Source organism: Otolemur garnettii, unplaced genomic scaffold, assembly GCF_000181295.1.
Source record: "Otolemur garnettii isolate 467f Iridium unplaced genomic scaffold, OtoGar3 scaffold00198, whole genome shotgun sequence".
NCBI lineage: Eukaryota > Metazoa > Chordata > Mammalia > Primates > Galagidae > Otolemur > Otolemur garnettii.
In genome coordinates, this window is record NW_003852593.1 from 1,093,204 (window position 1) to 1,107,059 (window position 13,856).

General features: G+C 45.9%; 1 protein-coding gene across 1 annotated transcript in view; it reads left to right on the top strand.

Moving 5' to 3' along the window:
- NSD2 (nuclear receptor binding SET domain protein 2) overlaps positions 1-13,856 on the top strand; it is a 115,263-nt gene that overhangs the window by 51,813 nt on the left and 49,594 nt on the right. Inside the window, 3 exon segments of the mRNA XM_003801124.3 lie at positions 312-794; positions 8,753-8,897; positions 11,363-11,481. Of these exon segments, the coding sequence (XP_003801172.1) occupies positions 312-794; positions 8,753-8,897; positions 11,363-11,481 (747 nt within the window).

Here is a 13,856-nt window from a genome sequence, read left to right on the forward strand (position 1 = left end):
GGAGTCATTCCTTACAGAGGGGGCCGTCTTGCATTATTGTTGTTTGGCGGGTCTGGGCTGGATTCGAACCCACCACCTTAGGTGTATGTGGCTGGCGCCTTAGCCACTTGAGCTATAGGCGCAGAGCCAACTCTGTCTTTAAAAAAAAAGTTATGTTGGACTGAATTCTGTCTGAAACCTTCTAAATTAATTGTGTTTTATAGTTTTTGATTCCTAAATTTATCTGAAATTGTGAAAGTATGCTTTTTTAAAATGAATTAACTTTTATGTTTATATAACAGACTTATAATGTCTTGTGTTTTTCTTTTTAGCTCTTGAAACCTATTTCAGGGAAACTGAGGGCCCAGTGGGAAATGGGCATTGTTCAAGCAGAAGAGGCTGCGAGCATGTCGGTAGAGGAACGGAAGGCCAAGTTCACATTTGTCTATGTGGGGGACCAGCTTCATCTCAACCCTCAAGTGGCGAAGGAGGCTGGCATTGCTGTGGAGTTTTCAGGAGAAATGGCAGGAGCTTCAGAAGTCAGTGAGGAAACTGCCGAAAACCCCAAGTTTGTGCGAGAAGAGGCCATTCCTGTGAAGAGAAGGCGGAGAACCAAACTGTCTGGGTCTGCTGAAAATCAGGAGAGTGATCCTGGCACAGGAAGGAACTCTCCCCAAAAGATGGCAGAGGCAGACCCCAAAAGAGGAGTAGGGTCTCCTCCTGGGAGGAAGAAGACCACGGCCTCCACTCCACGAAGCAGGAAGGGAGATGCAGCATCCCAGTTTTTGGTCTTCTGTCAAAAGCACAGGGATGAGGTCAGTGCTCCATCCAAGTTAGTGGGTTTCATGCCACAGGTTTTTTGCCCTTGCAGAGCATCACTTCATCGCTCTGCACCTGTTTCTCACTGTCAACAGTCCATAGTGAGCATTGCATAGATTGTAGGTCTGATAAGTACCCTTAGAGAATAGCCATCTTGACCCTTGGGCAAAATAATTTGCCTTTGAACTGGGTTTACTAAAGTGTTCCTCCCAATGCGGGTGAGAAGATACCAGGAACAGTGGGAAAGGGGTTTCAGAAGGGGGAGTAGAAGGAGGTCTGCTCTTTCTGGGAACCTCAGTCTTTTCCTTAACATCTGACTCTGGGTTAGCGTTTCTCCAGCTGGCTTTTCTGAAGCTTCCTCCATTATGGAGTGTGCTCTTTCATAGAATTGTATTTACTAGTATTGAGTACTAAATTCGCATGTACAATAACGTCTACTTTTTGGCCCAAATTTTTGAGGGAAAAATAAGGATGTACATTATAAGTGGGTAGTACTAATTCCGTATCATATAAATGTTTTAAATTCTTTTATTTATGCTTATGCATTAAAAGTGTAACTCTAGAAAGCAATAACGATTTCCATATGGTAATTATGGTATGTGGTAATTGTGCCCTCTTCACACTACCCTCTCTTGCCTCCTTACTGGGCACTCACCACAGCTACAGGAGCCTCAGCCTACCCAGGCAATTATGCCAAGTGCCACCACCTCTGCTGCTGGGACTTTGGAAGCAGGTATGCTGCTGATGGCAATGTAACCATTAGCGTCAGGACCTTGGCAAAAGGAGGACAAAAGTGGCTGTACAGTGGTGCCTCCTTCTCTCTTGAGAGGTGCAAGGCATGGAGCCAGCTGTTGTAGAGAAGCTGGGAGCAAGCCCAGGTGGTAGGTGAGAGTGGTCTGGGGATGATCTGAACACCCAGCAGCCCTCAACTATCCTCTCCTGACCCACCCTTGCCCCCACATCCTTTCATTTCCTATTCCCATCTCTGTCCCTTGGTGGGAACCTGGGGGGCTTATTGCCCAGGAAGTTGGTGTGAGGGGCCTGGGCTCCTGATAGTAAACCCCTCCTTTTTCTGGTCTCCCTCATCTCTTATGCAACTGGCCTTATTCTGAGGCCCCCAGGACCCCGTGCTCAGGGATCTTCCCTGAGTAAGGGTCTGGGAGACCTTGGGCCTCAGTCCCCATGAAGTTTCTGTCTGTGATGGCATCTGGTAGTAAAGCACAAAAACTAGGGGGTACCTGAGCCCTTAGATTGTACTTTTGAGCCTATGACTTGTCTGAACCCCCAAGGTGTTCAGTGGGTATAATTTCCCAAAGTTGCCAGTGGGAAGAATCATCTAAGATGCCTGTTTTTTTTTTTTTTTTTTTTGAGACAAAGTTTCACTATGTCACCCTCGGTAGAGTGCTGTGGCGTCACAGCTCACTGTAACCTCAAACTCTTGGGCTCAAGGGAGTTTCTTGCCTCAGCCTCCCAACTAGCTGGGACGATAGGCACCCACCACAATGCCCAGCTATTTTTTTGTTGCAGTTGTCAAGGTTGTTTAGCTGGCCCATGCTGGGCTTGAACCCACCAGCCTTGGTGCATGTGTCTGGTGCCGTAACCACTGTGCTACGGGCACCGAGCATAGTAAGATGCCTGTTAAGAGAACAGGTACCCAGCTCTTTCTCTTAGAGAGGTGATTTAGTGTATTTGGGTGTGATAAGTTTAATCCCCTGGGTGATTTGTAGGACTTCCAAGTTTGGGGAAGGCTGGTGGTGTTTATTTTGATGTTACTGAGTGCCCAGGGTCTACATGGCTCAAAGAAGTCATGGTCTAGTCACTAAACAGAAATGTAAATGCAGGGTACTTCACTGGGGTGTATGACATCTTCCTGAACAGGGTATCCTGGGGGCCTCAGAGTGGGACCAGCTGAGCGAGAGCCGAGGCAGCCCAGAAAGGGCAAGGATCTACCGTCAGGAACCCAGAATAGACAGGGCCAGTCCTGGACCCAAACACCAAGTTCCCAGGCAGTAAACCCTCTGGGTTCACAGCGGACTGTCCGTGGCCACATTCCCACCAGTGGACAGAGGTGGGATAGGAAATGAGAGGACATGGGGATGAGGGCAGGCTGGGAGGGGATAGCTCCGGTTATCCAGACTATTCTCACCTACCTCTTGGACTCACTCCCAGCTTCTTCCATAGCAGTTAGCATTGAACCTCATGCCTCTCAAGAGAGGAGGTGCCACCATGAGGCCAATTCTACCCTCCTTTAAAGAACTAAAATGGGCTCGGTGCCTGTGGCTCAAGTGGTTAAGGCGCCAGCCACATACACCTAAGGTGGCAGGTTCGAATCCAGCCCGGGGCCCACCAAACAACAATGACAGCTCAACCAAAAAATAGCCAGGCATTGTGGTGGGTGCCTGTGGTCCCAGCTGCTTGGAAGGCTGAGGCAGGAGACTCGCTTGAGCCCAGGAGTTGGAGGTTGCTGTGAGCTGTGATGCCACAGCACTGTACCCAGGGGGACAGCTTAAGGCTCTGTCTCAGGGAAAAAAAAAAAAAGAATTAAAGTGAAAGATTTATTTTTCTTGAAAGTTTGGACTAAAAACATGGGAGAGCGTTATACACAGCAAGATACAGTATGTTGAAGACGTATTTCCATGATATTTAAAAAGTAATATGATTAAAGCATTTAAATAATTTTCTTAATCATTTTCATAAAATATACAATCTATTAAGTACATAGACTCAATTCCTTTTAAAGAACCAGAAGAATTAGGTTTCCATTTTTGGTTATTTTAGCTATTACTTGAATGAGTTAAAGTCTAGGGCTTAAAAGCCTTTTTTTTTTATAGTGTTCATGTCACCTAAGTGGGTGAAGAGATTAATAATTTTGTTTTTATTTACAGAAAAGCCAGCAAATTTTTTTTTTTGGCAGTTTTTGGCCGGGGCCGGGTTTGAACTTGCCACCTCCGGCATATGGGGCTGGTGCCTTACTACTTTGAGCCACAGGCGCTGCCCCAAAAGCCAGCAATTTTGAAGAACAGTGAGGATATCTCCTCAAGGCTGTTGTGTTTTCCTGATTCTCTTTGTCACTTTTATACTCTTACAGTAGAAGTAAGCATCAACAGTGTTATTAATCATCATAGTATATAGTAAACAGATTTTTTTCTCATAGGTTACAAGATTACACAACATCTATCTTGGTGTGGTTGCATATTCAGAGATTTCTCTCTAGACTGAATTTACAGTTGTCACCACTCCATGTACTTTGTGCACTTGGTCTTTTACTGACACCAGGGTCTTTGGAGTGTCCAGTTTCCTAATTTTATCTGTAACAAAGTTTTATACATGAATAAACAGCTCCAGATAGTGGTGCATGGGCCTGTCCAGCTGTGCCTGATACGTAATGGTCATTGGCCACTTTAACTTCCTGCTGTTATCGTTTACAGGTTTATATTTATGGATCCCCAATTTTTTTGACATAGAAATAATGGCTGTGTTTAAGTATTAACTTTGGGATTATAAGGCATTTTTGTCATTGTTGAGACAGTGTCTCACTCTGTCATCCAGGCTAGAGTGCTGTAGCATCAGCCTAGCTCACTGTAGCCTCACACTTCTGGGCTCAAGTGATCTTCTTCCCTCAGCCTACCAAGTACCTGGGACTACAGGCATGAACAATGATGCTCAGCTAAGTTTTCTTTTTTCCTTTTAGTAGAGATGGGGTCTTTCTCTTGCTCAGACTGGTCTTCAACTTCTAAGCTCAAGTGATCTTCTTGCCTTAGCCTCCCAGAGTGTTAGGATTACAGCTACAGCCATGGCACCCAGCTATAAGGCACTTTAGTTTAAAACCAACACAGTGAGTAAACAGGAAAGCAAGCTTGTTTTATACACAGCAACATACACAGTAACATGTGAGGAGGGCTAACAGGAGGACCTCCCTACTCCCAACACGGTTATTATTGTGTGTGGCCAGCCAGTGTCCGGGAACCAGTACTTAAGTGTTAAAAAAATCTTTTTCTTTGCGTTCTCTTAGATTGTATTATTAATAGTTTATATTTTTAAAATTAATCATCATCCTCTGACAAAATAACACATCTTTGAAATCTTAGCCTCTATGGTTATGAATCAGTAATAAGTAGTCTAGTGTAGCCTCATTTTCTAAGATTGCTTCTTTAACCTGTCCTAATTCTGTACTAATAGCGTTTACAACTTGAGAAGTAGCATTTAAGCTGTAGATACTATCACTCATACTAATTGGGGGCAGTGGCCGAATGAGATTAGCAGGCTACAAAGAAATGTGCTGCATGTGGGGTGCCTGGGAAAGGATCCCTGTGGATCTGAAGCCCTGTTCAGGAATCTTCGCCGGATGACAGTTTGAGGTGGCCCTTGATGCTTGGCGAGCTCGGCAGTGGGTACAATAGGCAGGACAGAGCCCCATAGGTTTAGGAGGGGAGTGACAGGGGCTAGAAATGCCCAGTCAGGGGCAGGTGGGAACATACCCTCCTAGGAGAACAATAGTGAGTGCTGGGGTCAGAAGCAGAGCTGGAACTGCAAAAGATATCCTAGTGGTGGCTCGGTGCCTGTGGCTCAAGCAGCTAGGGCGCCAGCCACATACACCTAAGATGACGGGTTCGAATCCCCAGCCCGGGCCCGCCAAACAACAATGATGGCTGCAACCAAAAAATGGCTGGGCATTGTGGCGGGCGCCTGTAGTCCCAGTTACTTGGGAGGCTGAGGCAGGAGACTCGCTTGAGCCCAGGAGTTGGAGGTTGCTATGAGCTGTGATGCCATGGCACTCTACCCAGGGGGATAGCTTGAGGCTCCGTCTCAAAAAAAAAAAAAAAAAAGATATCCTGGTGGCAGGAGGCCACAGACAGGCTGGGGGGACTGCAGGTGGGATTTGCCCTTGTCTGGAGCAGCGGTGGGCAAGTGGTGTTGGTGTCCAGGCAGGGGTATAGCAACAGCAGAAAGAAGGCTGGAGGGGTGGTCACCTGACTTGTGCAGGTGGCAGGGGAGGCCACTAGAAGCTGTCTGTGTGACTGCTTTGTGAGGAGGGGTTTGAGTTTTGGGCCAGAAGTTACCTGTATTGGCTGCACATTGGAAGAAGAGTTGTCTTGGGCTACACGTTAAATACACAAATGCTAACAACAGCTGATAAGCAAAAGAAAAGAGTCTATGCATACTTTTTGTGATATCTAACACCTCAGATAAGCAAAACAGTCCTCAAATAATCTACATGTGGCTCCATGGGCTGTAGGTTGAACACCCCTGGGTGAGTGGTGGTGGTGACCAGTGACGTTAACTCTGATTGTGTACCATGCCAGGTGGCATGTTGCTGCCCCTGCTTCCCAGAGGAAAGGTGGAGACAACACCTTCACTTGCCCACGTTCGCACAGCTGCTGAGAGTGAGCTGTTATCTGGCTGGGTATGGTTCCAGAGTATGCTGGCCAGTGCTCTCAGCCAGTGGGCAGTCTGTTTTCAGGACCTTGTGGGCAGTGAGGTGTCTGTCCTGTTCAAGTTGAGCAGTGAGGTGTTTGCTCAACTCAGTTGCCAGAGCCAGGAAACAGCTACAGATAGCACAGAAACAAACATGTGGCACTGTGCTCCAATACAGCTTTGTTCATGGATGCAGATATTTGCTTTTGTTTTCTCTCTTTTTTGAAAAATTTCAGATGAATGCGAGGGAATAATTAGGTTACAATGTTTGTTATTTGTTAGGTAGAGTCCCTGTTGTAGTTGTGTTCCACACCCAGGAGATGTGCCACATACCATTACATTGTGCCCATTCGGTGGGAGTATACCAATCCTCTCCTTCCCTTTCCTTCCCCTTCCCTCCCTCCTTCCTTTCCCTTCCCTCTCCAATGGGTCATGTGAGATGTGATGGGACAGCAGGGGTGGGGGGAAGGCAGGGTCAGACTTAAGGCCTGTGGCTGCCAGTGAAGCAGGCAGGGGTTTTTCTCTTGTGTTGGTATGTATTAGATCATCTACTGGCTTCATATTAGTATTGAGTACATTGGCTACGTGCTTTTCCATTCTTGTGATACGTCTAGGATACTGATATTTAAATTGCCTTTAATTTTTTCATATCATGAAATATTCTTCTGATTTATTATCTTTTTTGAGTCTCAAGCTGTCACCCTGGGTAGAGTGCTATGGCATCATAGCTCACAGCAACCTCCAACTCAGGCTTAAGTGATCCCCTTGCCTCTATTTTTTTTTTTTTCTATTTTTAGTAGAGATGGGGTCTCACTTTTGCTCAGGCTGGTCTTGAACTTGTGAGCTCAAGCTATCCACCCACCTCAGCCTCCCAGAGTGCTAGGATTATAGGACATGAGACACCACACCCGTCTTCTGAATTTTTTCAAACATTTAAAAGTATAAAAACTATTCTTAGCTCATGGGTTGCACAGAAACAGGTTGGGTCAGATTTGGACCCTCACCCCTGCTCTTATTTGATTTATTTATTTATTTTTGAGACAGAGCCTCTAGCTGTTGCCCTGGGTAGAGTGCTGTGACATCACAGCTCACAGCAACCTGCAACTCCTGGGCTCAAGCGATTCTCCTGCCTTCACCTCCCAAGTAGCTGGGACTATAGGTGCCCGCCACAACGCCCAGCTATTTTTTGGTCGCAGCCATCATTATTGTTTGGCAGGCCTGGGCTGGATTCTTATATCTTACATCTTATATGGCTGGCGCCTTAGCCACTTGAACCATAGGTGTCGAGCCTCTCCCCTGCTCTTAGTACCTGTGGCTTTCAAATTTGGGGCCACATTAGCAGCCCATGAGAAATTTTTAAAGCAGTTGTGCCAGGCCCGCTGGATTGGGTTGGTCTTGGGTGGGACCCAAGCATCATAGGTGTTTAAACTCCTGGGTTGTCACCAAGACCATAGGTGTTTAAACTCCTAGGTTGTCACCATGTGCAGCCAAGGCTGAAGGCCCAGTGTTGGGACCTTCATGGGCTCATGAATCTCCTGGAGTGTTGGGAACTTCATGGGCTCATGAATCTCCTGGAGACCTTGTGAAAATGCAGATTCCTGTGCAGGGCTTGAGCAGGGGCTTAAGCAGGGCTTGGGAGCCTGTTTCTAGCATACTCCCAAGGGCTGAGCCCAGCAGCCCCAGTATGCCTGGAAGGCCAGGGAAGCCCTGTCTCTTGATGGTGCAGTGGTTGTTTCCGTGTGTGAGCTTGGCCTATCACAGATCGGGGCATACACCACCAGGTGTACAACTTTTAATGCCCACCCAGGGCTCATGCCTGGAAGGTGGGCACTGTGGCCAGTGGGGAGAGCCAGCTTGAGCCTCACCTCCATGCTCAGAGGGGCTCTTCTGTAGGACTCACACTACAGTTGGTTTTTCAAGGATGCCTAGAAACTATGTCTTACAAATGATTTAATTATTTTGGAAAAGTATATATTTTTCTCTTTCTGTGTTTATCATTTTCTACATTTACATAAATATGGTTGCATTGTTTTTACTGGCACTCTTTTCATTTCTGATTTTTCAGTGAGTCACATCATCAATTAAATGTTCTTTTTTTTTTTTTTTTGAGACAGACTCTCCACTGTGTTGCCCTCAGTAGAGTGCTGTGGCATCACAGCTCATAGCAACCTCAAACTCTTGGGCTTAAGTGATTCTCTTGCCTCAGCCTCCCAAGTAGCTGGACTACAGGTGCCTGCCACAGCACCCAGCTATTTTTGTTGTTTTTGTTGTTGTTGTTGTCATTTTTGTTTAGCAGGCCCAGGCCAGGTTTAAACCTACCAGCCCTGGTGTATGTGGCCAGTGCCTTAACCACTGTGTTACGGGCGCCAGGCCTACTATTGTTCTTTGAAGGCTTTATAGGACATAGTTTCATGATGAGGGAATAAAAATACCACACACTAAGATCTGAAGGGCCATGCATTTGATCTGATGCAAAACCAAACCAAACTGAGTTTTGTGTATTTAAACTCCTTTCTACACCCCTTTCCTGTGTTCACAGGTGGTTGCTGAGCACCCAGATGCTTCAGGTGAAGAGATTGAAGAATTGCTTGGATCCCAGTGGAATATGCTCAATGAGAAACAGAAAGCACGCTATAACACCAAGTTTGCCCCAGTGACCTCTGCCCCATCTGAAGAAGATTCCGGTAAACCTAAGGCTGTGCTCGTGTCCTTTACTACTTAGGTGCAACATATGCAGTGTAGTAGACTGAGCTCTAGTCTTGGAACTGTAGGAACGCGTGTCCATCTCCCCAGCTCTGACCCATGGTGTTTGGGCCAGCAGCCAGGGTGCCTGTGGTCACAGTAAAAGCAACTTCTGCTGTCTGCTTTTACCCTGCTGGTTGTGAGAGCTGCTCTGTATGACCCTCTGTTTGACCTGTGGGTCAGGCACTGCCATCACTGCTGCCAGTGGGTCATGTGAGGTGTGATGGGGCAGTGGAGGTGGGGGAAGAGGCAGGGTCAGACTTGAGGCCTGTGCCTGCCAGTGAAGCTGCCCTTCTCACACTGCTCAGAGCTGCCCTGCCAGTCTCTGTGCATTGCCTTAGCACAGGGGCAGTTCCTGGCCTGTTGGCTTGAGAGCTTACAAAATGAGAAGGGTGACTGGGCTGTGTGCCATGGTTGTGTGTCACTTAACACATCGCCTTAGTGTTAGAAATTCAGACAGATGGCCATGCTGCTTATTTCTGTAAGAACAGCTGCTGCCTCATTTTATATAGAGGGAGAGGTACTTGGGATGTGCTTATGTGGAGAGCTGAGAATTCACCTCACCTGTGGGAAGATGAGGCCACAAGTTGATGTTGCCACTGGCAGGTGTCTGGGTTAATGAGCAGGTGCTGAGGGAGGGTTCTGGGGAGTCAGACTTCTTGGGGTGTTTGGTGCTCATGCTCGGGCATTGGCTGAGTGGATCTCACCATCCCCCACTCTGGGCCTCTCCTGACACTGCCTATATGGCATAGGAGCAGAGCGTGTTGAGGGCTGCTTGCAGCCCAGCTCTCTGCTTGCCTGGTTCTCCTCTAGCAGCAACCTCTGGCCCAGATCCACGGTGAGGCTTTGCTCGTGTTGGGGCCCAGGACAAGGGCGCTCGTACCTCCACCCAGGCCTCTGCTGGGTGCCTTGAGGCTTAGCACTTTTGGGTTGGTTTGTTCTGTCTCAGTAATAGTGAGGCTTTGGGACAACAGTGTCTTTGTCTAAGATATCTGAACAGTCTGTTAATGAAAAGCCCTAGACCTTTGTAAAGTAGTCAATGAAAATACTGGGTTTGTGGTTAAAATAAACATTGGTGGCTCAGCGCCTGTAGCTCAGTGAGTAGGGCATCGGCCACATGCACTGAGGCTGGCGAGTTCGAGCCTGGCCTGGGCCTGCTAAACAACAATGACAACTGCAACCAAAAAAATAGCCAGGCGTTGTGGCGGGCGCCTATAGTCTCAGCTGCTTGGGAGGCTGAGGCAAGAGAATCGTTTAAGCCCAAGAGTTTGAGGTTTCTATGAGCTGTGATACCACAGCACTCTACTAGGGGTGACAAAGTGAGACTGTCTCAAAATAAATAAATAAAAATAAACACTGGTGTGTTGAAATTCATCACCTTCCTAGAATCTGCACTTTTCTCTTGATATCTTTCCACGTCATTATTGGGACACTTTGGGTCTTGATTAGTTGGTATTCCTGCAAATACCTAATTCACGGCAAAGGCAAGCACGTTTGTAAAGAGCCCTTAACTTGCAGATACAAATATAGTGCTGCTACTCAAAATGATTCTTTAAGGAATTGTATAAATGATGGCAAGTTGTATATATTTTTGTTGTTGTTGTTGTTGTTGCAGTTTGGCCGGGACCAGGTTCAAATCTGCCACCCTGGGTATATGGGGCTGGCGCCCCACTCTTGAGCCACAGGCACTGCCCGTATATTTATTTTTAGAGTTCAGTTTAAATTGCTTATGCCTTTAAATGTTAGCAAGATATTTATTTTAAAAACAATGTGTTATACAGAGTGTCCATAAAGTTCATGTGCAATTTGCTATGTCAAACTATTTTATTTTATTTTATTTTGAGACAGAGTCTCAAGCTGTCGCCCTGGAAAGAGTGCCGTGGTGTCACAGCTCACAGCAACCTTCAACTCTTGGGCTTAAGTGATTCTCTTATCTTAGCTTCCCAAGTACCTGGGACTACAGGCACCCGCCACAATGCCCGGCTGTTTTTTGGGGGGTTTTTTTGGTTGTAGTTGTCACTGTTGTTTGGCAGGCCTGGGCTGGATTCAAACCTGCCAGCTCCAGTGTGTGTGGCTGGCGCCCTAGCTGCTTGAGCTATAGGTGCCGAGCTGATGTCAAACTGTTTAAATTCCACATGAACTTTATGTCCACCCTGTACTTTGACTTAAGGCTATAATACATTGAACTGTAATTATAGCAAATACCCCAATGTAAAAACATGTAGATTAGATAGATCAGTTGAGAGTTAATCTGTAAGAAGTAAGCCCTGGAAATCTATAAAGTTACAGGGATCTATCGTGGGCTGTGTTTATACACTGAATGTCCTGGGTAGCTTTTCAGTGCTTTGGAAGGCAGCTTTCATTTGGAGTATTTTTCATGAAAATTTCCCCCACTCTCTATTTCAAGGTAACTTAAATGGGAAAAAAAGAAACCACACAAAGAGGACACAGAACCCTACAGATGATATTGAAGTTGAGGATGCGCCCAGGAAAAGACTCAGGACAGACAAGCACAGTCTTCGGAAGGTAATCGTGTCTGGGTTTGCGTGGCCTGTCAGAACATGTCCTGGGACTTTTGGAGCCATGGTTTCCCTACAGAAGAATGCAGACAGGACACAGGAGCAGTCTTCTTAGTTCTCCCTGGGGTGGCACCAAGGAGTGAGGTTTGCTTTTCTCACAGAATCCCATTGAGAAAGCAAGTTCTTACCATCCTTAGATGTTAACAGAAATTGCTGATTCTGTGCTATCAAGAAAACAAACATCCAAATGCTTTGAGTAATTCTTGAAGTTTAGATTGGACAAAATTATGTATTAAAAATGATTCTCACCTGTAAGGCTTATTATTTAAGATGTAACTAATGAGTTGACATGAAAGTCCATTAGAGATACATATTATACTTCATGAAGAAGTTAAAGAATTCATTAAAGACGTTGAAAATAGATTTATGGATTCATTTAGTTTATTAGTAATTCACGTTATTATTTACTCAGTGGGAACACTAAGCAGGCTGCACAGGCCTGGGGGGCACAGCAGAGCCAGGACAGCATGGAAACCAAGGCTCAGCTTCACATAGAGGTTGCCACAGGGCTGCTGACTTCACGTAGAGGTTGCCACAGGGCTGCAAATGCCAAGCATATTCCCAGCATGTATCAAAGGACCTGGAGAGGAGTGAAACTGACCAAGGCCCATAGGTCCAGAGAAGCAAGGGGTATTCTGTCTAGCAGTGCCACTCATGCATGTAACAGAGCAGAATGCTTTGAGTGTATGATGTGGTGACAGCTACCTCAACCATCTTGGACGCCCAGTTAACTTTTTCCCAGTCTGAAAATAGACTTTGAACTTTATATTTGAATTTATATTTATTCAGTAATAATTCTGCCAGACAAGGCATGTTGTAGCTTTTGAGTAAAACTGTCTTTTACGGATCTAAATTAAATGTTGTTTTAATTGTTTTATTTTGAAGAATGGAAAATAAACCTCACATATTAAAGTACAAATATGTGGATACCCCATCTTCTATCTTATTTCTTTAAAGGAGTATTTGCAGTTCAGGGAAGTGTTTGCACTCTTCTGCACCTGCCATCAGATGGGGTTGTTCAGTGACCAAAGTGTTCAGCAGTGAACTAGGTAAAATTCACCTGTAGTCGTTATAGTTTGCGGTTACCAGGAAACACATCCTTAATATTTCTTGTGGTTAGCAATCGTACTAAAATATGTTGCTTTGAAATATGTGTATAAATAATGTCCCTAAAAAAAGTGTGATCCTGGACATTTGAAATTCCAGTGTTCCATTAAGTAGCTAGGTAGAAAGATTTTTTATTCAGTAGTAGTTGAGGAAATAGCACATGATAAAGAAAAGCAGTAGTGTCCCGTCTAGTCTGGTTTTCACAACCCTGTAGAGCCTTAGCACATATGATTCTTAATGTGAATAGAGTACTTCTGATATGCAACCACTGTCCCAAGTGCTTTTACCTTTACTTCGTCCATAGTCCTTCTGCACTGGCCCCCCCCCCAGCATCCTGTCTACTTGCCCTGGTCTCAGGCATGTGGGCAAGGTGGGGGATGAGTACAGGGACCTGTCTTCTGGAGTGAAAGGTAACTGTTGGGCAGTACTTCCCTGGTACTTTGGAGATGGGGCATTTTCAAGTACATTTTTCAGAATCTGTGCACTTGACAGCACGTTCAGTTCATGATCCTTTCTCTCTCTCTCTTTTGCATTTAAATGATCTTTAATAGGTGTGTCTGAAGTTTGTTTCAAAATTGGAAATCCTGACTCGGCGCCTGTGGCTCAACCGGCTAAGGCGCCAGCCACGTACACCTAAGGTGGCGGGTTCGAATCCCCAGCCCGGACCGGCCAAACAACAATGATGGCTGCAACCAAAAAATAGCCGGGCACTGTGGCGGGCGCCTGTGGTCCCAGCTACTTGGGAGGCTGAGGCAGGAGACTCGCTTGAGCCCAGGAGTTGGAGGTTGCTGTGAGCTGTAATGCCACGGCACTCTACCCAGGGGGACAGCTTGAGGCTCTGTCTCAAAAAAAAAAAAATTGGAAATCCTCAGTGTTGTGAATTGACCAGTAGTGTTTGGTCTGACCTAGCATTGCTAACTTTAACTTGACTAGGCACCTGGAGTAGAAGGATAGATTTCCTCAAATTAATAGCTGCCTTTGGACTTGGGGCAATGTTTAGAAGGCATGTTGAGTACAACTCATATCAGGTATCTTAACATGACTTGCTCTGCTCACCCTCCTGACAGATGTGAGAGCTGGAAGTACAAAGAAAAAAATCTGTCCAGATTATGAGAAAAAAGTCTGAGATCGGGCAACCTCAGATGACTTGTATGGGGGACACATTTCCAAAGGAAAAAGTTTCTGTCGGGAAATTTCACTGTGTTTTTATTCATA